Here is a 22,520-nt window from a genome sequence, read left to right on the forward strand (position 1 = left end):
CCCAGTCTCCCAGTGCCTGGAACCACGCCTGCAGCAGTGGCAGGACAGAAGCTTTGGGCTCCATTGGAATCTGATATTATTTCCAAGTGCTTATTTATCTACCTAATATTTATTGAGCACCTACTTTTTCCAAGCAGCGTGCCAGGAGCTGGGTATGCACTGGTGTGCAAAAGACAGGGTCCCTGACCTTTTGAGCTTATCATCACCTAAGAGACACAGAGCATACATGAATTAACCTACCACATGTCCAATTACTGCTAGGAGAAGTTCTGTGAAGGAAGGAAACAGGGTGAAGCGAGAGAAAAAAACTCTGGGGCTTGGGGAGAGGGCCTTTTAGAATTTGGTCCCTAATGCTGCTCCCCTGTTAAGAGTAACTTCTGGCATTCCTTTCAGTTCCTTAAAGCCAAATCCCTGAAGCTACCATCTCTTAAGCAGGACCAGCCTGAACTTCATTCAGGAAGAACTGCCTAGTGGACAACGAGGAAAAGGTATGGTGACATGAAGAAGTATTGATAATTCCTGACCAAACCTGGGAAGGAACTGAGAGGACAGGCACCTTTCTCTTCAAGGCGTCATCTGTCATTTAGGGCTCGCCAAAGCCATGGCTCTCATTGACACCCGTGCAGCCTGGTGGGCCTGCAGACCAGGCTGAAGGCAGGCCACGTTACATTTTAAGTTGAAGTGTCACTTCTTTACTCTGTTCTTGAGAGGACACCAAAGATAGGACGAGCCCTAGCTACCTCATAGGGTCAATAATTAGAAAGCATTTGAGACAATATAAGGTGTATGTAGATTTAAGGGAAATGTTTGCCTAGAGCCCGCAAATGTATACTTAATCACTCCGCTCTTCCTATCAGGGGCTATTTATAGAGGGGCGGGGTTACTCAAGTCCCAGCGAAGGGCTTGGCAGTGTTTCTCCTCCCCGAGCTCCCACCGTTGCCTAAGCACTCAGAAATCCTCCTCCTCTGTGGTTGGATGGTACATCACTCTAATTTAAATTGCTATTTTTAGCAATGTGTACGTATACATACGCACGCGTTTCTGTCCCTGATGCCATGTGAGAAAGCAGTGTGGGTGTCTGGGAAGGATGGCTTTCAAAATGGAACTGAGGTTTCTTTCTTTAGAAAATTTTATTTTTTCATTTCCTACTGTGATCCTTGGGATTGTGAGTGTCAGTGATTACAAATGCGCAACAATGAGAGAATGGGCTTTCATTCCGAAGGGAGTTTGTGAATGGTGTAGATTTCTGGAAGACATTCTTTTTCCCTGTTGTTCCTTCTCCGTCTTCACCGTTTAAGAACAAGTCGCTTAAATACAAAGGAGACTACTACATATCTGTTTGGTTCGATCTTAGGGAAAAATCATTTTCTGACCCCTGAATGTTATTTACTTGCAAGGGGAACCAGCAGGGTCTTGTTGTAACCACTGTGTTGGAAATTCAGAGGCTTGCCTGTTTGTCCTCGTTTTGCAATTGAGTGTTCTTAGGCAAGTCACTCCACCTCCCTGTTCCCCCTTTTACAGAGTGAAGCAGGTTGGATATACTCCGAAGTCCTTCTGAATGTGGAAAATCACTTGAGTTAACACAAAGGACGTGCCTTGGCCATGCTTTGAGCACTTCACTAGCTCCCTGCACTCTCAGTGCGGAGCCCAAACTCCTCCCCATGGCCTGCGAGGGGCTTCAGGACCTGATCTGTGCTCTCTCCCATGAACAAGCTCACTGTGCTTCAGATGAAGGGAGTCTCTTAGTTCCCTAAACTTTCTGTGTTCTCTCTTGTGACCTTTGCACGAGCTGGGCTTTTTGTGCTTGGAATGGCCTGTCCTCCTTTCCTTCCCCCTTGCACTCTTTTCCCCATATTGCTGCCCAACTTCTATCCATCCTTCTCGTATGTACATAGGTGTCACTTCGCCCAAGATCCCTCCATGTCTGGGGTAGGTTAAGGTTAGCTATCTCTAGGCCCCCGGGCTTCTTCTGTCATACTGCTTGTTATGCTGAGTTGTGACTGTGGATGCACTGACCTGCATTCCATCAGCAGAACATTAAACCTAAGAGACGGGATGAGTCCATCTTGCTTGCCATTCTGTCCTCAGAGACTAGTTAGTACAGAACAGGAGATCAGTAAAAGTGGGTTGAATGAATAATCAGAACTGAAATCTTAGCTTATATGTTGCCAGTGAAATTCATAGCCATCTTTCCACCATGTTCAGATTTCCTTCACGTGCAACCTGTCAGCACCATCAGCCACGAGAGGACCGCAGTGATCAGGCGAGAGTTGCTTTGCCCCTTGCAAAGCTATGTCCCACGCATTGTGTTTTTGTGTGTGGCAGTGTTGCTATGTTTTTAGAAAACCCTCAAGTTGCTTAGGACACCTAGGTTTCCATTTAAAATCCGTTGGCAGACCGAACTTCATGGAAACCAATGATGGAGTATCTGTAATGGGCATAGGAATTGGTTTCAGAGGGAGAAATAAAAAATACTGATATTAGTAACAATAGCTAACGCTTACCAAGTGCATTGCCTCATTTAATATTCACAGTTCTCCTATGACAAAAACATAATTATTAGCCCCAGTTTATAATTGAAGAAACTAAGGCAGGTTAAATAAGTTGTCCAGGTAGCAAAACAAAAACTCATGCTTTTAACCAAAATCGTCCACAGCCTCATTTCCCCCTTGCCTACTGAATTCATGTATTCATTAATATGCCACCTTATTCCAGCCCTTGGCAAGTGCACATTGATGTTTCCCCCCACCAAATAAATGAAAAATCTTTAAAAAAACTATGCCACCTTTTCCCAAAAACATGTTTAATGCAAGTTACTGAGATGCATTGATTTAAAATGTTTTTCATAAGTAACACATTTTAAAAGAAAGAAGGAAAAGGTTTTGAGATGGAGAGAAAATGTGAATACTACCAAAAAAAAATCTCCATATTGCTCCAGAAGGCTGACACATCTGGTCCGTGTAGTGAGCAGGAAAAGAGAAACTTAATGTTCAGTTACACAATTTACATTGTCCGTTAGATCAAACCTGACCTTTTGCTCAAAATGGCCTCAGTTTACAAAGGAAAGAACGGGGGCCCAGGAAGGGGAAGGGTTGCTCAAGGTCAGGGGCCCCAGACTCTGGTCTTCCCATAGGAAACTGTGTTGCCCATTTTCTTCACTGGATCTGAAATAATGTGTCAAAGAATATATTTAAAACTAAAATTTTTTTAGCCTCTCTGATAAGTACTATATATGACTGGGCTCATTTCATCCTCACAAAATCCTTAGAATCACCCTATTATTTTATAGATGAAATAAATATTTTAAGGTATTGCTTTCACATATTGAGTGTGTTTTTTTAAACTTTGTTTTTCCACTGCAGTTGACATTCGCTGTTATTTTGTATCAGTTTCGGGTGTATGGCATAGTGGTTAGACAATCGGGTACTTTACAGAGTGGTCCCCCGGGACCATGCATGGTTATTACAATATTGGTGACTATATTCCCTATGCTGTACATTACATCCGTGACTATTTTGTAACTGCCAATCTTTACTTCTTTTTTAAAAAATATATTTTATCGATTATGCTATTACAGTTGTCCCATTTCCCCCCTTCACGCCCCTCCACCCTGTACACCCTCTCCCACCCACTTCCCCTAATCTTTACTTCTTAATCCCTTCACTTTTCCACCCAGCCCCCGCCCCTCAAGTCCCCTCCCCTCTGGCACCCATCAGTCTGTTCTCTTCTTCATCTATGGGTCTCTTTCTTCATAGATAAAATATGGAGGGATGTTTTGCTGTTGACACATTGCAGCTCCACCCGGGACGTTTGGAAATGCACCCCTTCCCTTCTCTGCTGTCTTCCCCTCGCTTTGCTCATTTCCCACAATCTCTCAAGAACTGGCCTCCCTTGAAGGTCAGCTCTTTTACACACAACTGATACCGAAGAACATTTCATTGTTAGTTCAACAAATACTGTTTACAATAATTGTGGGTAAGAACTGATAAGGAGGATCTGAGAGTATTCCGAATGCATCTGGAATGGCGAAGCATAGCGGAGGTGAAACGGGGCCAGTGCTGCTGCATTCTCAGGCTAGCTTAGGCGGCCCTCGAGTCCACCCCGCTGAATGGCTGCGAGCGTGGAATTGGGGAACTGACGGGTTGATGTCTCTTGTTCCTCCAGACCATCTGGCTCTCCTCCTTCTGCTGCCCTCCCTGGGGACTGACCTCTGTGGACCACCCTTCCAGGGTCTCCGTGTCCTCTGGCTTCCCATTGGTTGGGTTAACAAGGAGCCTCAGCAGTTGATGGGGGCGGGGCGAGAAAAGCGGAGCCAGCATATTTGTTCTTCTGCTTCCTCCTTGAGACGCTGCTGTGGGCTTCCTCTGTCCCCCACCAAAGGTCCTCTTCTCCAGAGGCAACCTTCTCCAGTGACCCCCCCGCTTCCACACTGAAATGACCACTGCCCCGGCTGCCTGTCCAAGCCTGGGAGTGGTAACTGACCGTTGGCTGTTCTTTTCCTCTGTGCCACTTCCTGTGGTTCTCCTAAACCTGACCCTGACCCACACTATTTTCACAGAGCCCTTCTGTAAATTAGCCCTGTGGGAACTATCTTGATTTGAGTATGACGTGTTTGATCCCTAACTCACATCATTCATCTCACGCACCTAACACAGTGCCAAGCGATAGCACGTGGACAGTGACTACTTATGAAATAAAGGAAGGATCTCATTACTCTTTCTAACAGCATCTGTATGATTCTGTTATTTCCCATGCCAACTACACACCATGACATGGGGAAGTCGTTTACACACACACACACACACACACACACACACACACACACACACACTGCTGCCACCTAGGGGTGGCTCTGGGGAGCAGACACCTCCTTCAAAGCCACTGCAAATAAACACATACTCTAATTGAAAATATGTGCTTTCATGCAAATGCAGCTTCAACTCCAACCCTGTCTTCCTGACCATCAGACCGCCTTCTTAAGCCCCTCTAGCTAGGGAACCCACAGCTCCCTCCGCACATGCGCGCACACACATGCTCCCCATCTTGCTGAATGGAATGTATTCTGCCTCTTCCTCAGAGCAGTGACCTCAGAGTGTTGGAAGATTCCAGAGAGAGTACAGCCTGCAGGGTAAGTGCCCTGGGAAGCACATCTGTTCATCTAACCCCATATAGAAGTTTCCTGTCTGGGTCATTTGCCAGCGGGAGTTGGGCCCGGAGGTGAGCTCCGCAGAGGACGGCGTGGAAGCTGCAGGCTCTCTCACCTGTGCCTCGGTCGTCTGGGTCCCGTGCTGGCTCCTGCAGCGGACCTGGGCATTTGGTGAACTGAACGGTATAGGGAGAGCTCAACGTTGTGCCCCCCCCAGCCCCCAAATAATACCCCAGCTTGTCTTTCCTTGGAATTTTGAGAGGGAGGGAAACATCTATTCATTCTGTCCATCTATGACCTAAGACTGAATTATAACTTCTGCATGTCACCCACACAGCAGACAACAGTGAATGAGAGTGAACAATCATCTGGTACTAAGAGCAGGGAGGAAATAATATCAAAATTGGTTTCTCTTCCACCAGTTTGCGTCTTTCAAATCCACTCAGCATGCTGTTAACAGAATACATTTTTATTTTTTCTTGTTTTAAAAAATTGTTTTATCCTCACCTGGGACATATTTTTATTGCTTTTATAGGGAGAGAAAAGAAAGGAGAGAGAGACAATACAGAGACATTGATGTGAGAGAGAAGCAACGATTTGGCAGCCTTTCCGTAAGTGTCCCAATCAGGGATCGAACCTGCAGCCTGGGCATGTGCCCTGACTGGGAATCCAACCCAAGACCTTTCAGTCTGCAGGAAAGTGCTCCAACCAACTGAGCCACATGAGCCCAGGCCAGAAGAGATTTTTAAACACAAATTTGGCCTTATCTCCTTGCTCAATGACATCTTTTCCATCTATAGGTAGAATTCCACTTTTTTTTGTAACATGGTCCTTGCCTAGACTTATAGCCTCTTTCAATTTGCCTGCCCCTTCTATCACCCCCACCCACCCTCTCGGAGACCACACACACCCCCCTCGTGTTCCACCAATGGTAAGCTGGTAACAGCTTTCCAACACATTCCATTTCCTCTAGGACAGTGCTTCCCAGACTTCCGTGTGTGTAGATAGGATCCTGAGGACCGTGTTAAAATGTAGAATCTTATCCAGTGGGTCTCAGGGTGAAGCTGTCTAATTTGCATATCTCACAGTCTTGGTCTTGCTGCTGCTGCTGGGGCAGGGACCACGCTTTGAGTAGCAAGTGACATAACCTTCCCCAATTAAGAGGGAGATTACCTCAGTTTTTCTGAGCTCTTCTCTTCTTTGACCGTATTTCTGTTGTTGCTCTAATTGCTGTATTATATATAATTTCACTTATTTACATGTCTCCTTTCCCAGTCATACCTGCAGTTTCTTAAAGGAAAAGACTCTGCCCTTTTTCATCTTTGTTTCTGCAGCGGTCAGCACAGGGTGTCTTAGGAACCTAGGAAGCACTTGATGTTTACCTGTTGATCAAATGTTGAAGCGCGCCTGTGGAACGTGAAACCGTGTAACCATTTTTATGTAAGGAATATTTGTGGTTGACACTCGGACACATAGGAAATCCAGGCCATACACACCATGGTTATTAAAATGGGCAGCTTTATTTGCTGGACCTAACCTTTAACTTTGTGTGCTTGATGAAGGGTAAGAGACATTCATAATGTTTTTATTGTGAATGCTAGCAATGACTGTACACTAATAAATATCCCATCTATGCGTACATAAATACATAGTCTCAAAAGGTACAAAAGGCAAAAACTATAAAATGCATTAAGAACCAAAACCTTGTTTAAAGGAATTCCCTGTGAATATGTGGCACCATTTTCAAAATGATTAAAAAAAAACAATAACAACAAACAGGCCAGAAAGCCCATTTTGCAGGCTAGGACAACGGGAGCGAAACTGTCTACACGAGGTCAGCTAAGACCGCTATGAACCTGCGCTTGAACAAGATAATGACATGCGAGGCGGGTCTCCTAAACCAGACCGCAGAAATCAGTCAGCTCCGATGTTTTCCTTCTAGGCTGGATGTTCCAGAAATCATCTCTAATTACGGATGCCAAAAGAGAATGTACAAAATGCCAGCAAGTGCAGAGGGATGATTTTGGATAAGTTGAATGTAAGATCATCTTCTGAATGACAGAGTTTTATCTTGGGGCCTCCAGTTTCACAATAGCTGTAGTTAAAAGCTATGTACCTGGGTCTCCAGCCGGTCAAAACGTCATTCAACAATTCCTCCCTGAGTTTCATCTGAACACTGCAGGAAAACTAACGCTCTCTTACATCCTGGAATTCCCAGCCCTACAAAGTGTCCAAGAAGACTGCAGCCAGCTCAAAGTTGGAGGAAAGAAAGCCTTCTACATACTTCCGCAGGAGAATCTTCCCAGGCTGCTTTGAAGCCCACCTAAATGGCTTCACACGACATGACTCTGCTAGGTTGAGTGAATCAAAGGGTTAATTAGCGAAGTCCAATCTCATTACCTCTGACAAAGGGGAGGCTATAGCTGAGGAAAGAGAAGACCCTACTCCAGGTGGGAGGACTCCACTGCCAACCGCAGTGGTCTGTGCAGGAACAACATTAATTCCTTGTGGTGCTGTGTCGATGTCTTTATTGGCTTTCTCTGTCTTTTCCCTCCGCTGTGTTTATTTTCTCTGCAATCAGTTCTTTTTGTCCTTGGTAAAAGACCATGTTGAATAGGAATAAAGAAACTGTGCACTGGAGTCAGACACAGATGAGCTAGAATCCTGGGCTTAATTCCTAGCTCTGCCACTTTCGGCAGGTGTCCTGGCTTTTGAAAGCCTCAGTTTTTACAATATGTAAAATGGGAATAGTAATACTAACTCACAAGGTTGGTGTGAACTTGGGATAAACTGCAGAGAAGTCTTGTAACTCAGGACACACTCACTTTGCATATTTCAGAGCTCAATCAACGGTGGCCAACACTGTGCATCTGAGGAGCACCCCACTTAGTGACGGGCTCAGTTTCCATCCAGATAGTTTGAACAACAACAGACCCCTGGTTTCTCTCCCAGAATTTTGGGAGGCTGAAAGTCTCACCCTTAAAGCTGCAAATCTATATGGCTTAAACCAGCTTGAATTTCTTTGCAAGACATCACTGCTCAACACAATGCTGCCCTCTGTTGTTGATGCGAGAAGGCAGAGAGGGGGCTGATTCCTCGAGGTGGGGGTGGTGGGGGACACGATGATGGAGTCCTCGGCCAGAGTGTGTGTGCAGAAGCAACCATTTCCTCCTAGGATGCCCGCAGAAGCATTCTGTACAGAGGGGGAGGCGTAGTCACCTGCCTGGCTTGTGCTAAAGGTGAGCATCAGCGTGATAACAACCTAACGTCTTTCTCTGTACCACTTGGTTCCCTACCATCAGATGCCCTCTTTCCGCCCAGACACCAGACACCCAGGGCTCCAACTCTGGGGTTGGAACTGTTCACCCAAGTCCATAATGCTCCCTTCAAGGAGACAGGTGGCAGTGTGCTCTGAGTTAAGCCTCATAACGCTGCTTCTCAGGATATCCGGCCTCTGAGGTGAGCAGCTGCTCCTTCGTCTGCGGCCGGAAGCTGCGGCCAACAGCATCACAACGGAGGAGCTTACTCTTTCAGATCTTAATTAACTCACTGTCCTCCTTGATAGGGAGTCAGGCTCCTTGGTCTTCTTGCCCCATCCCCTGGGATGTTCTGCTGCCAGGTCAAATGAAAAGTCCCTTGACCATTAACCTTAGACCCATGTTTAAAATAACAATAAAAATAACAATCCAGGGCCCTACCCTGTCTCTCTCTCTCTAAGAAGAAGTGCAAGAAATGTTGCCGGAAAGCTGTCAGATTGAGGTTTGTGCACCACCCGAGATAAGAGGCTGGAGGGAGGATAGAGAGAGGCGTGGCCGCTGCTCTGGCCCTGCTCTCACTTCATTGGCTGAGCCTCGTGCCTGTGGCTGAGCGCCAGCCTCCGTGGCAGCCCAGGGACCGGCACTGCAAGCCAGCTGCCTCTGGGGAGTCCTGGGCTGGTGGCGGCTTTTAATGCTCTGTGGAGGGAGGATTTCTTCCCCTACTCAGGAACTGCTGCCGAGTCTCTGCTAAAGTCCCGATTCTGCAATTTCACCCAGCTGACTCAGAAGTCTGGAGAAAGGTGGCCGGTCTTCTGGTTTCTAGAGATGGAAGAAAAGAACTCTGAGTTCCTTGTACTTGTGCGTCATAGCCAATTTCAAAAGAACACTGGAATTCAATAGCAGTACCCTCTGCTGATTTTAAATATTAAAATATGGTGCTAGACCAATTGGACCTCTAGATGCAATACAATGATTCTAGACATAGACCTTATACCGTTCACGAAAATTAACTCAAAAGGATCATAGACCTAAATATAGGATGAAAAACTGATAAAATTTGAGAAGACAACATAGGAGAAAATCTGGGTGACTTTGGGTTTGTCAATGAGTTTTTCGATACAATATCAAAAGTATGATTCATGAAAGAAAAAAAAATTGATGCTGAACTTTGTTATAATTAAAAAATTCCACCTGTAAAAGGCACTGTTAAGAGAAGGAAAGATAAGCCATTGGCTGGGAGAAAATAAGTTTAAAACATATATCTAATGAAGGTATTACATCCAAACTATACAAAGACCTCTTAAAACTTAAAAGCAAGAAGACAACCTGACTTGAAAATGGACAAAGAAGATGTGCAAACAGCAAGTGAATATAATGAAAAGATGCTCAACATCATATGTCATTAGGGAACAGCAAATGAAAACAAGATACCGCTTGTTCTAGAGATACCACTATCCACCTATCAGCCTGGCTAAAACCCAGAACACTGACAATACCAAATGCTGACGAGGACGTGGGGCAACAAGAGCTCTCCCTGCTGGTGAGATGCAAACTGGTACAACCACTTTGGAAGACAATCTAGTAGTTTCTTACAAACCTACACATAATGTTGTCATATGATACAGTAATCACACTTCTAGATATTTACCCAGTTTGAGCTGAAACTTCTGTCCATACAAAAAACTGCACACCATGTGGGAGCCCATTCTGTGTGCCGTGGGCCCAGCTCCCACTGGGGGATGCACAGGACCCATGCCCACGGATAGGTCCTCCCATGGGGAATCAGGACTGCAATGTACTAGGCCGCTATGAGTCTTGCTTTTTGCTAAAACTCCCTCACCCTGAATTGAGGACATTGACTGCAAAGCAACTTCCTAAAAACCATGCTAAACCTTCCAAGGATGAGTGTAACCGGTTCAACCACTTTTGCCTTTTCATTTGCAAATATCCCTCTTCTGTGTTGTGATCACCAGCGTCCTCTCCTTTGTTTTCTGTATAAGGTAACCACCTAAAGCAAGCCTGTGAATAGTTAATGAGGACCTTCTTGTAATGTGCCCAGGAAGACAATAAAAGCTCATTGGAGCGAGGGCCAAGGCTTTTGCTCCCCTTGAGAGAAAAGCCATGCCGTCCTTTTCCTCCACAGGACTTGATAGTCCATGTGAATTTGTCTCATGATTCATCCATAATGACTCGGACCCCACGAGCCATGGTCCGCATCAACCCAAAAGTTTATAACAGCTTTATTCATGATTGCGAAAAACTGGAAGCCACCAAGGTGTCCTTCAGTAGGTACATGAGTAAACAAACTGGGGTGTATCCGTACAATGGAATGTTATTCAGTGATAAAAAGAAATGAGCTATATCAAGCCACAAAAAGACACAGAGGACTCTTAAACGCATAATGCTAAGTGAAAGAATTCAACCTGAAAAGGCTACCTACTATACGATTCCAACTATATGACATTCTAGAAATGGAAGAACTTGGATAATAAAAAGATCAAGAGTTGCCGGGCGGGGGTGGGGGGGCTGGGGAGAACTGGGGAAGGGATGAATAAATACAGGTGAAGCCTGGTGCATTTAAAGGCAGTAGAACTATTCTGTATGATCCTGTAATGGTAGAAACATATTACACTCCTGTGGAAACTGATGGGACCGTACAACATACTACACTGGCGCACAGTGTTAGTCGCTGGGGAGGACGACACGTGGGTACTCCGTACTACTTGTTCACTTTCTTCTGCGTATCTAGAACTTCTAAATAGTAAAGTTTGTTAAGTTAAAAAAAGAGGGATGGAAATGGGAAGAAGGTGGGGAGGGCTGGGGGGTGGGATGGGATGGGAGTAAAAGATAGAAAACTGTACTTGAACAACAATGAAAATAAAATTAAATTTAAAAAAGTAAAAAAAGAAAGAAGTGTTAAATGAATGCCAGCTATCATAATTATCCTTGTGAAGTGGATAGATTTGTTTTGTGTCCTTGTTGGTGTGTTTGTTTGTTTCTAGTTACAAAAGATCTATGAACTTACACCTATGAACTCACAAATCAAGCATTATTAAATTCTCTGCCAGTAAGAAAGAGGAGGTTTAGGGAATTGTCTGAGATTAATGACTAAGACAGGGCAAAGCTGAGACAAAACTCAATTATTCGATACTTTTTCAGTTCTACCTTCTTACCCTTCGATGATCTGAATTTGTATTAACTGCCGACTTCAGCAACTTTCAACTTGGGTGGAAACTCACAATTGCCTAGCTCACAAAGGACATCTAAGTCTCTAAGTCTCACGCTGATGCGGCTCCAGGCCCAGCCTGCAACCCAAGCGTGGGATAGCTGAGACCTCTGGGAGCATGCGGAGTCCTTGGATTCCCTTTCTGAACTGTTAAATGAATACAATGAACTCCACGTCATTTTAACATTTTCACAGCACGAGTGAACTTCTAATCCCCAATTTACACAGCTAACTTCATATTCAGTAGTTTTACGATGCTACCCAAATGGTATTTTAATCTCAAAAAACATTGACATATCTTCCCCCTGTTTTTCTCTCACCATATACTGATGGCTTGTGACAATATATAGCAAATCAATGATATTTAAGGCCACTGCCAGATCTTTTAGGGATGGGGAACCTCTCTAGCTAATAGACTCTCAAGGTCACTTTCCTGTTAATTTATTTTATTCATCCCTGCTGACTCATCCTTTAAAAGGGTTCCTTTCTCCAGGGAAGGCGGCAGACCCTGAAGCTGTAGGTGATAATGCAGGGGAAACCACTTCCTTTACTGACCTCTTTCCAGCAATGATTCATGATCTGGTAGATATGCGAGGAGGCCAGGCGGGGCTTGTATAAGCGAAATCCAGTAGTGATGTCTTCCACCACCTCCGAGTTGCTTCGGTTTTCGTATGGGATTTTGCCTTCGCTGAAGACTTCCCACATCAACACACCTACAAGAAATGGAAAGTGCAGCACAGCTAATGATAATGTTTACAAATAGCAAACAAACAAGTGTACCTCTAGAAATCACAGACTTCTTGACATTAAGATTCAAGTTCCTACCACCTGGCGGTTATGAGGTCTGTCCTATTTCTAAAGAACAGAGATTTCCCAACCTTCTCAACGGTGAAGAAGTGCCAATCTCAGCCCTTTGTTATATCTAACTCAGATGCTACTGCTAAAACTTACAGGGACATCATAAACCCAAATCTCTGCACATGATGTAAATAAGTGAAGTGGATGAGGTGTATAGTAGGGACTAGTGAGGACCGTGGAAAACTGAAGATCAAAAGTTCTGCCTCAGTGGGACAGCTGCAACTTGGCTCCAGCAAGGTAGGGCCCCAGGGAATGAGGGCTCAGGATTACCACATTTTCTGATTTGTCAAAAGAAGCCTTATCTTGAGAATTTTAAAATATAAACTCAATTTGATTTTAAAAAATACTGTGTAGACCAAGCAAAATACATCTGTAGCTTGTCCATTTTCGATAACCCGATTTAATCCTTTTTCTTCTTCCGCCCAAAGTATACCTGTCACACCAAAAGCCTTAGAATGTGTGACAAAGGGCAACGGCCTGAGGCAGGCATAGAGCTCTCGGACCACCCAGGATTCTGTTTCTCAGGCTTGTCCCCCTTTCTACTCTGCTTCTATTAGCTGGTCTCATCTTTGGACATTCACGATGACATGTCCTAGGCAGGGATGGACTTCAGCTGACCCCTCTAATTATAAGACGCAGCAGTGAATTCCCGGGTTGACAATCTGTGGCAGGATAAACCCCATTCAGAGTCGGAGGGAGAACGTGCCACAGTGGCCATGGCTGCAAACGTCTCTTGATGGGACATCTGGCAGGGCACAAGCATGATCAGCTGCACCACCCATAGAGAAGGGCCACGCATCAGCCCTACCCTTTCTAGTTACACTGGGGGAAGGAGCATCTTCTGAGAGTGCTCTAGTGAAATTGTATTTCTTCCAAGTTCATTCTGTAGCTTCAATTTGACTAACAAAGTCATAGCTAGGCCTGTTGAACAGGGGAATCATTTTAAGAAACAGTTCAGAAGGACTCAGAATTAGCAAATCACTTGGCTGTTGAAAATGGATGCTCTAAAATGCTGGAGAAGACTTTAAAAGCAGTTATTCTCCTAAGAGATTTCATTAGTCAGCTTCTTCCTGGTTTTAACTAGCAGTCAGTGCCCTTGGTGAGCCTTCCCTTTATAGAGAATGGCAAAATCAGACTCCAACTTGTTCCTGCCTGAAGTAGGATCCTTCTTATAACTCAGATCAAAGAGGTTCTCTCTTATGTTTTTGTGCATGCTTTAGCTTAGGGTTTCGTGACAAATCCAGCAAGAATATTTAGTGCATCCTACCATACCAATATCCTTCCTCTTATTCATGGCCATTTTTACCTATAAGAATTCAAAGTTGCGATCATGGCCCGCCAACCTTGTCACCTGCCGTTCACCCGCTTCTCTTTGGACATGCCAAGCTTTCCCACCTGCTGGTTCCTGTGTCAGGGACGCAGTTCCCTGGATCTTTGAATGGAGACAGCTCCCTGTCATCATTCAGATTTCTGCCCAAGTCACTTCCTCGGAGAGGCCTTCCCAGGTCACGTAGTTTAAGACAGACCTTCTCTCCATCCCAATCCCTTTCTGTCCCATTACTTTGTTTTACCCATAGCGCTTACTTATCACTACCTGAGAAGTTACAGACATGTTGATTAGCTTGTTTATGTGGTCTGCCTCCCCCTAACCTTCAGCTCCGAGAGGAGTCTTCCCTATCCTGTCTTGTGAGCACCTAGATTAGGCTCTGGTATAGAGTGGATGCTCTATAAATTGTTGAATGAATGAGCAAACAGTTATTGAGGATTAAGTCTGGGAATATAATATTGGATGAAATTGGTCCTGGCCCTCGAGGAACTCACGTTCTGGTCTCCTGACTCCTCCAGCTTTTGGTCTCACAGCCGCCGTCCCCAGAATCCCGTGTCCTCTCTCATTTTTACCCTCTCCCATTCCAAAGATTTTTAAGAATAAGTACAATAATGAGGACCCCTTCATATGGACTGCCAGTGGAACTCCCTCACCACCCAGAGTTCAAGGGTGAGTGGACCTAGATCACGTGGGTATGGGGCCAGCACGACACTCACCAAAGGACCACACGTCCGACTTGCTGCTATAGCGACTGAAGGAGAAGACTTCCGGGGAAGCCCACTTCACCGGGAATTTGGTGCCTGTGGAGCTGGTGTATTGATCATCGAGGACAAACCTGGGAGAGAGAATGTCGGAGTGTTCTGGGGGCCTGAGTCCCATTCTTGAGGCTCTGCGGGGGGGGCACCACCTCCCCGTATTACCTTGTCATCCCAAAGTCCGACACCTTGATGACTTGGTTTTCTCCCACTAAACAATTTCGGGCAGCCTGGAGAAGAGACAGACCAACAAAAGGGTGGATAGTCAATAATTAAGGAGTCTCTCATAATCACGGTCCTTAGTTTTTCTATGTGCTGTTGTACAAGGGCACTGAGGAGCTTTACAAATGTTAATTAAGCTTCACAATGGCCTGCTGGTAGTTAGCTAGAAAGGTGAGATCCTTGATCGGCATGAGTAAGGTTGGTCTTTTATCTTCCTTTCTGGGATCCTGATTAGAAGAGAAATCCCTGGCTGACATAGCTCAGTAGATTGAGCGCGGGCTGCGAACCCAAGTGTCGCAGGTTCGATTCCCAATCAGGGTACATGCTTGGGTTGCAGGCCATGGCCCCCAGCAACCGCACATTGATGTTCCTCTCTCTCTCTCTTTCTTCCTCCCTTCCCTCTCTAAAAATAAATAAATAAAAAATAATAAAAATTAAAAACTTAAAAAAAAGAAGAAGAGAAATCCATGGTGTTGTTTAACCAATGATATGCTCTAAGCTAATGCAACCTGATGTGATAAAACTAATGTTAACACTACGGCTGCTGGGAAGAGACTGTCCCCCATTTGACTAAAATAGGAGTATTTTGAGGTTGCTAATCCTCCTAGAACCGTTTCTCAGTAGGAAGAGTACCTGGTCCCCAATGACTATCACAGCATGTGGCACTGGATGTGCCAGAACGTGGCGCAGAATGTGACAACAAAGACTCCAGTGAGTCTCAGATTTTAGCGTGCCAACAGGCAGGACACGTCAAAATAAATATTCCTGGGCCCCAGCCCCCAGAGATTTCGAGGAGAGCTTTAGGAGCACCCCAGTGTGACTCTAGCAGCTCCTGCGATAACACTTGGAGAAAAAAAGCGTGTTTGAAAAGCTTCCTTCATTTGCCAAGAGGCCTCAGAGATGTGAAAAGAGGCTGTTGGTTTCATTTTTGGAGAATGCAGACTGAATCTCATAGGGTTCAAGTCAGAAGCGGGGCTGAGATGTGAGACCTCAGTCCTCATGAAACATGTTCCCACTAGGACATCCCAAAGAGGGTAGAGGAAGAGGAGGTTGGGAGGGAAAGGCGACGGTCTGTGACTTGTTATTGACTAGCGCGTTTCCCGTCTCGCGAGCTCTACATTCAGGGCCCCTGCCTCCTGGGCCTGCGGGCGGCTGCCCCGCACCCTCTCACCAGGTCTCTGTGGATGACGCACGCCTCTTCCAGGTAGGCCATGCCCTCACACACGTCCAGGCACATGCCCAGCAGGGTCTCTGCCGCGAAGAGCCCCCGCTGGTTGCGCAGGTAATCCGACAGGCAGCCGTGCTCCATGAACTCAAACACGAGGCAGATGGGGGCCTGCTCCAGGCACACCCCATACAGCTGGACCAGTTTGGGGTGAGAGAGTTTCCTGGAGGAAAAAGTCAGGGGTGAGATGGTCCAAACTCAGTCTCCGCAAAACGCACCCCCGCCAAACAAAAACAAAAGCGCGTCATTGGAGCCTAGACCGGAAGGATGACAGGGAGCCAACTGGTATGTGTGACGATGAATGGAGGCCAGTGTGGGTGGTGTGTTGTGAACCGGAGGAGAGATGGGCAGGAGATAAGATTCACGAGTGGGCGGGGCCAGACCGTGACAGGCCTGGCAGACCACAGGGAGAGGGTGGTTTCATTCTCTGTGCCGGAGGAAGCCTTTGCTGGATTTGAACAGGGAGCTGGCACAACGCGGCGTCAGAGTGCTGTGTAAAGAGCACAGCACAGAACGGGCTCCCCAGGGCATCTGTGCATGCTTGTGTTCGCACCACTCACATCATGACTTCAGCCTCCTCTATGAAGTCCTCTTCTGACATAGCTCCTTCCTGAATGGTTTTGATGGCCACCTTGTCCTTGTTGAGCCAGTAGCCAAGATGCACCAATCCGAACTGCCCGCTGCCAATCTCCTGCACAAAAGTGAGCTCCGAGGGTTGGATCACCCATTGCCCTGGAGGAAACAGAGGGTTTGCCAGGGTTGGTAAGCAATGCATATGAGGGATAGGGCTACCAGGGGATTGTACAGCCCTGCACAGAATGTTAGCCTATCGTCAGTATAACCCCCAAATGGCAAATGTTGTTAAGTCCTAGATTTAGAACTATCACAGATAGATACAATTGTTATCTTTTTTCCAAATAACAACATAGGATATGCATTTAAACCATGAAAAATGTATGTGGGGGAGATTACCCGGAAAGAGGGAGGAGAATGGCATTAAACAAGATATTAAAGAAAGTAAATGAAAGGGTTCTTGTAAGGTCCCAACCATTTTCTCCACCTGGTTGAAAATGTATTATTGTTGTTTTTCACGCAGAGCAAATTTTATTTAAGTCGATTGTGCATTCATTCATTTAACCATCAAGAGCACCCACTATGTACACAGCACTCTGCTAGGCCTTAGCAGGGGTGGGGGCTAAGGAATTGGATTTAAAAGGACTGGGGGAGAGGGGCCAGCCAGTATAGTGTCTGGTGCGTGGTAGGCTCTCAGTAAATGTTCAATAAACAAATAAAAGGGATCTGAGTCTCAATTTCCACACTGACACCGATGAGTGGGGTTATAACTAATCTCTGACATCCCATCCAGCATGGATACATTGGCATTTTATAGTTATTAGAATAACTTTATTTTCATAAAGAGACTAAAGAGGCGTGTGCCTATCCTGACACTTGGTCTAGAATCACAGTTTGATGTCTACCTCTGAAGCAGAGACTCAACAGAGAACAGTTCTGCGTACCTACTGTGTATCAGATATGACGCTCCTTAGGAATGGGAGCTCGTAGTAAGTAAAGAATTACCTTCTAGCCACCTGGGTCAAAATCACCTTGGGCACTTGTTTAAAATGCTGGCTACAGGGCCCCTCTATCAGGGAACATTTTGGTAAGTGTTGGGGAGGGTCCAGGAGGCAACATTTTTTAAAAATACATTTTATTGATTATGCTATTACAGTTGTCCTATTTTTCCCCCTTTATTCCTTTCTGCCTTGCACCCCCCTCCCACCCTCATTCCCCCCCTTAGTTCATGTTCATGGGTCATACATATAAGTTCTTTGGCTTCTATATTTCCTATACTATTCTTAACCTCCCCCTGTCTATTTTGTACCTACCATTTATACTACTTATTCTCTGTACCTTTTCCCCCATTCTCCCCCCTCCACCTCCCCGCTGATAACCCTCCATGCGATCTCCATTTCTGTGATTCTGTTCTTGTTCTACTTCTTTGCTTAGTATGTTTTTGTTTTTTTAGGTTCAGTTGTTGATAGTTGTGAGTTTGTTGTCATTTTACTGTTCATATTTTTTATCATCTTCTTTTTCTTAGATAAATCCCTTTAACATCTCATATAATAAGGGCTTGGTGATGAATAACTCCTTTAACTTGACCTTATCTGGGAAGCCCTTTATCTGCCTTTCCATTCTAAAGAACAGCTCTGCTGGATAGAGCAGTCTTGGATGTAGGTCCTTGCCTTTCATGGCTCTGAATACTTCTTTCCAGCCTCTTCTTACCTGCAAGATTTCTTTTGAGAAATCAGCTGATAGTCTAAGGGGAACTCTGTAGGTAACTTCTCCTTTTCTCTTGCTGCTTTTAATATTCTTTCCTTATCTTTAATTTGGATAGTGTAATTATGATGTGCCTTGGTGTGTGCTTCCTTGGGTCCAACTTCTTTGGGACTTTCTGGGCTTCCTGGACTTCCTGGAAGTCTATTTCCTTTGCCAGATTGGGGAAGTTCTCCTTCATTATTTGTTCAAATAAGTTTTCAATTTGTTGCTCTTCCTCTTCTCTTCCTGACACCCCTATGATTTGGTTGTTGGAACATTTAAAGTTGTTCCAGAGGTTCTTAAACCTCTCTTCATTTTTTTGAATTCTTGTTTCTTCATTCTGCTCTGGTTAAATGTTTACTTCTTCCTTCTGGTCCAAACCGTTGATTTGAGTCCCAGTTTCCTTCCCATCACTGTTGGTTCCCTGTACATTTTCCTTTATTTCACTTTTCATAGCCTTCACTTTTTCCTCTATTTTGTGACCATACTCAATCAATTCTGTGAGCATCCTGATTACCAGTGTTTTGAGCTGTGTATCTGATAGGTTGGCTATCCCTTCATCACTTAGTTCTATTTTTGGAGCTTTGTTCTTTCATTTGGGCCATTTTTTTTTGTCCTGTTCCCTAGTTAGGGGTGGAGCCTTAGGTGTGCACCAGGGCGGGGCAACCCACAGTGCTGTGTTGTGACTTCGTAGGTGGGGGAGGGGTCCGAGAGAAAACAATGCTGCTTGCTCTGCTCTCGGCTGATTTTCAGTCACTTCCCTGCTACCCCCAAGCAAATTGGGCCCTTCTGGTGCTGACTCCCTGGTGGGTGGGTCTGTGTACATTCTAGGACCTTGTGGGTCTCTCCAGTAACTCTTCTGTGAGGCTGGGAGTTTCTCCCACTGCTGTTTCAACCCCCACAGCTTTTTCATTCAGAGGTTTTGAGGCTTTATTTCCCCATGCTGGAACCCTGGGTTGTGAGGCCTGTCTCACTCCCCAGTGGTTCCTCCAGGTTTGTCTGCACGAGAATGTGGGACTGCCCAGTCCGCCAGCCACTGCCTAGCCACAAGTCCTCTCCACCCAGGCTGCCTATCTCCACCCCTCCTACCGGTCTGGGTGAGTATTTCTTCTTTAACTCCTTCGTTGTCAGAGTTCAGTACAGTTTGATTTTCTGTCAGTTCTGTTTTTTTTTTGTTTGTTTTCTAAATTGTCGTTGTCCTTCTTTTGTTTGTGTGAGGAGGCACAATGTATCTACCTACACTTCCATCTTGGCCAGAAGTCCTGGGAGTGAGCATTTTGAGTAAGCATCCCACATGACTCAGATGCACAGTGAGGTGTGAGAACAGCTAATGGGGGAGATACCAAATGAAAATTACAGTCTTTTCAAACAGCTCAGTTTGGACAAGGGGATGCCAACTCATTGCCTTTGAGTTCCAGGTGGATATCACAAGTGGCTGAAGCAGTCCGTCAGGACAAGAGGGAATAGTAGGGCCTGTGGCACAGGAGCTTCATGCCCTTCCTAATGGTGTTCAAAAAAATTTTCACACTGTGCAAAGAAACACGGATGCAGCCAGCTTACAGCCCTTGCAACGAACCCATACGTGACAAATTAGACAATACAAACTTCTAGAAAAAAGGGTGAGGACATAGTACTAAGGTATTGTTACCTAGTATTTTTCCAGTAGCATTTAGTAGAGTGCTCCATACAAAGTAGATACTCAATAAACACTTCACTGATGAACTCTTAACTAAAACCAGTGGACATTGATTTGGCCAAGATAAAGGTTGTCCTATAGATAACTCTTACTCACACACATAAGTGTGGGTTTGTGCACACCATGTCCACATACACAGTGCACCTGTTCCAATGGTCATTTTAGGTCTGGGGAAGAGTTAGGTTCACGGAAAGTCCATTCAGATTTGTCCCAGACCTCGAGGGATGTGGGTTTTAGTGCAAACGTCTAACATTCCTGAACATGCTGCTCACCGTATCTCAGCCCTGCCGTGACCGGGGCTTTCTGCCTCCAGGAGCAAACCGGGTAGCGAAGCCGAGAGACCAGGCCTGGATCGATTCAAAAACAAAAGGCTGTGGTTAGAGCCTTACGTTGCGCACCGTCCTAGATAAACCACCAGGAAGAAATAAAACCCAAAGCCCAATCACTGATCTTATACCTTCAGAGAACACTCAGAAACACAGGTGGTGAAATCCCACGCTTCCAACAGCAGAATTTGCTAATGGAAAATACGTACTATAATCCAATACTCGGCATCCTTCTCTATTTGTATATTTAATTAATACTTAAGGTCAGCTCATCTGCCATAAAGACACCAGGCTAGATGCTTGTCATTTTTCTGTGAGGGTCCCTGCCTTGTCCTTTAGCACTCACCTCCTCCGTTGTGCTGGTGATAATTGATGAGGAGAGGGATGGAATCGAACACATACTTCTCGGCCACGTAGTATCGCTTGGGGTTGTCATTTGTTTCTTTGATGTGATAGTGCTTTATACAGGGGTTGTTCTCACTTAAACACATAAAACACAAATGCAGTGATTAAGAATCAGCGTTTAGACACAAAAACATTGACTGGTATCGGATTCCTACTAGCTTTGCTTTTCACCCTCCCAAGGACGACCGATATATTTCAGCCTGTGCCCGTGTGGACAGGTTGCCCTGGGTGCTGTATGGAGGACTCGGGGGCTGCGTGGGGACCCAAGTAGAGTCAGTGCCGTGGTGTTGCTTCCACAGCCACAAAGTGGGGAGTGGTCTCATACGGGCTGCGTGTTTGCCTTCCCTGCTCTGTGAATCTCACTAATTATCAGCGTATGTTAAGGAAGCATCTGAGGCCCCTTTGCACTAATTTGATGTGTACAGCAGAGTTAACATGGCAGCCCTGACTGCTGTCCTTAGAAAGGCCTGCTTGCCAGGCAGGCCTCGCGGCTGGTGTCTGAGAACCTGGGGTTGGGGAGGATTCTCGCCGTGCTCTAACTAATGTGGGTGGTTCCCCAGGCCTACACTGTTTGTATAACAATGTGGTTCTGCCCACTGCCGGCTTTTCTTCTGGGAGCCCAGAATTTTGCTCTGCGTTGGGCAGAGGCTGCCTATGTGGCCAGCCCCCGCGGAAACCTTGGGCACCGAGTCTCCCATGAGCTCCCTCAGTAGACGCCTCTCTGCCCCTGTCGTCACAACTGGCTACTGGAGGAATCCAGCTTGTCCCGGGTGACCCTGCTGAGAGAGGACTCTTGGAATCTTGTGTGTGCTTTTCTCTGGATTTTGCCCCATGAGCCTTTTTACTTTGCTGATTTTGCTTTGATTCCTTTCGCTGTGGTAAATCTTAACCTTGAGTATAACCGTATGCCGAATCCCGTGAGTCTTCCCACTGAGTCACCAAGCCTGGGGGTGATCTTGGGGACCCCACACAGCCTTCTCGCTTCTCCGTCCTGTCTTCTGGAGTGGCAGATCACTCTCATCGCTGTGATGTGCGCGGCACACTCCCATCCCCCAGCAGCACCCTTCCCCTTCATCACCTCTCTCAACCCTGGCTCTTGCTCTGAGTCTCGTTCACATCCTCCGTCCTCCCAAAGACCCTTAATAGTTACTTTACTCTCTCCTCTTAATTCTTCCTTCACTTTGATCACTGACAAACATCTTACTCTTCCTCACTTTTCTAATTAGAAGAGAATTTGACATCGTTTTATGGTCCTAAGAGGGGCGAACGTGCAGTGAGGGCCTCGTCGGCAGCTGGAGGCAACATGAAGGGGCTGGACCGGTGCATCTCCACTGCCTCAGACAGGTACCAGCCATTCTTTGAGCCTCAGTTTCTTGTTTGTGAAAGAAGCATAGTAATGCCTGCCTTCAGGGCTTATTAGAATTGGAAATGGTTTGTAAAGTTCTGGCACATAGTAAGGACTCAGTAAATGGTAGGTAGGTGGCTTTATTAGCAGAGCCAGAACTGGAATTCCTATCTTCTCACTTCCTTTTTAATATTCAGAAGTACCTTTTTATTATTCTGTGTAATTAATTATAAGCTCATCAAATACAGAGCCAGGTACTTCAGTTCCTTACAGCTCTGCACTGGGGGGTGCTAACCGGGAAAAGAACCTGGCCTCTAGTCCCAGCTCTGTCATTTGCCAGCTAAGGGACCACAGTTATATCCTCTATCTCTCTGGCCTTGACCTTCTTGGTGGGATCAGGGAAAGCACACCATTCC

The 22,520-nt window shown here is 45.7% G+C and overlaps 1 protein-coding gene across 1 annotated transcript in view; it reads right to left on the bottom strand.

The window, feature by feature from the left end:
• Window positions 1–6,646: 6,646 nt before the first annotated feature.
• Window positions 6,647–22,520, bottom strand: part of ITK (IL2 inducible T cell kinase) — a 56,576-nt gene continuing 40,702 nt past the window's right edge. Inside the window, exons 10-17 of the mRNA XM_045830221.1 lie at window positions 20,701–20,834; window positions 20,301–20,375; window positions 16,577–16,748; window positions 15,963–16,179; window positions 14,735–14,799; window positions 14,531–14,649; window positions 12,185–12,342; window positions 6,647–9,222 (exon numbers count right to left, since the gene is read on the bottom strand). Coding sequence (XP_045686177.1) covers window positions 9,151–9,222; window positions 12,185–12,342; window positions 14,531–14,649; window positions 14,735–14,799; window positions 15,963–16,179; window positions 16,577–16,748; window positions 20,301–20,375; window positions 20,701–20,834 — 1,012 coding nt within the window. The 3' untranslated portion in view covers window positions 6,647–9,150. The remainder of the gene's footprint in view (window positions 9,223–12,184; window positions 12,343–14,530; window positions 14,650–14,734; window positions 14,800–15,962; window positions 16,180–16,576; window positions 16,749–20,300; window positions 20,376–20,700; window positions 20,835–22,520) is intronic.

This window comes from Phyllostomus hastatus, unplaced genomic scaffold (assembly GCF_019186645.2).
Source record: "Phyllostomus hastatus isolate PE091 unplaced genomic scaffold, TTU_PhHast_1.1 phas_contig_150, whole genome shotgun sequence".
Taxonomy (NCBI): domain Eukaryota; kingdom Metazoa; phylum Chordata; class Mammalia; order Chiroptera; family Phyllostomidae; genus Phyllostomus; species Phyllostomus hastatus.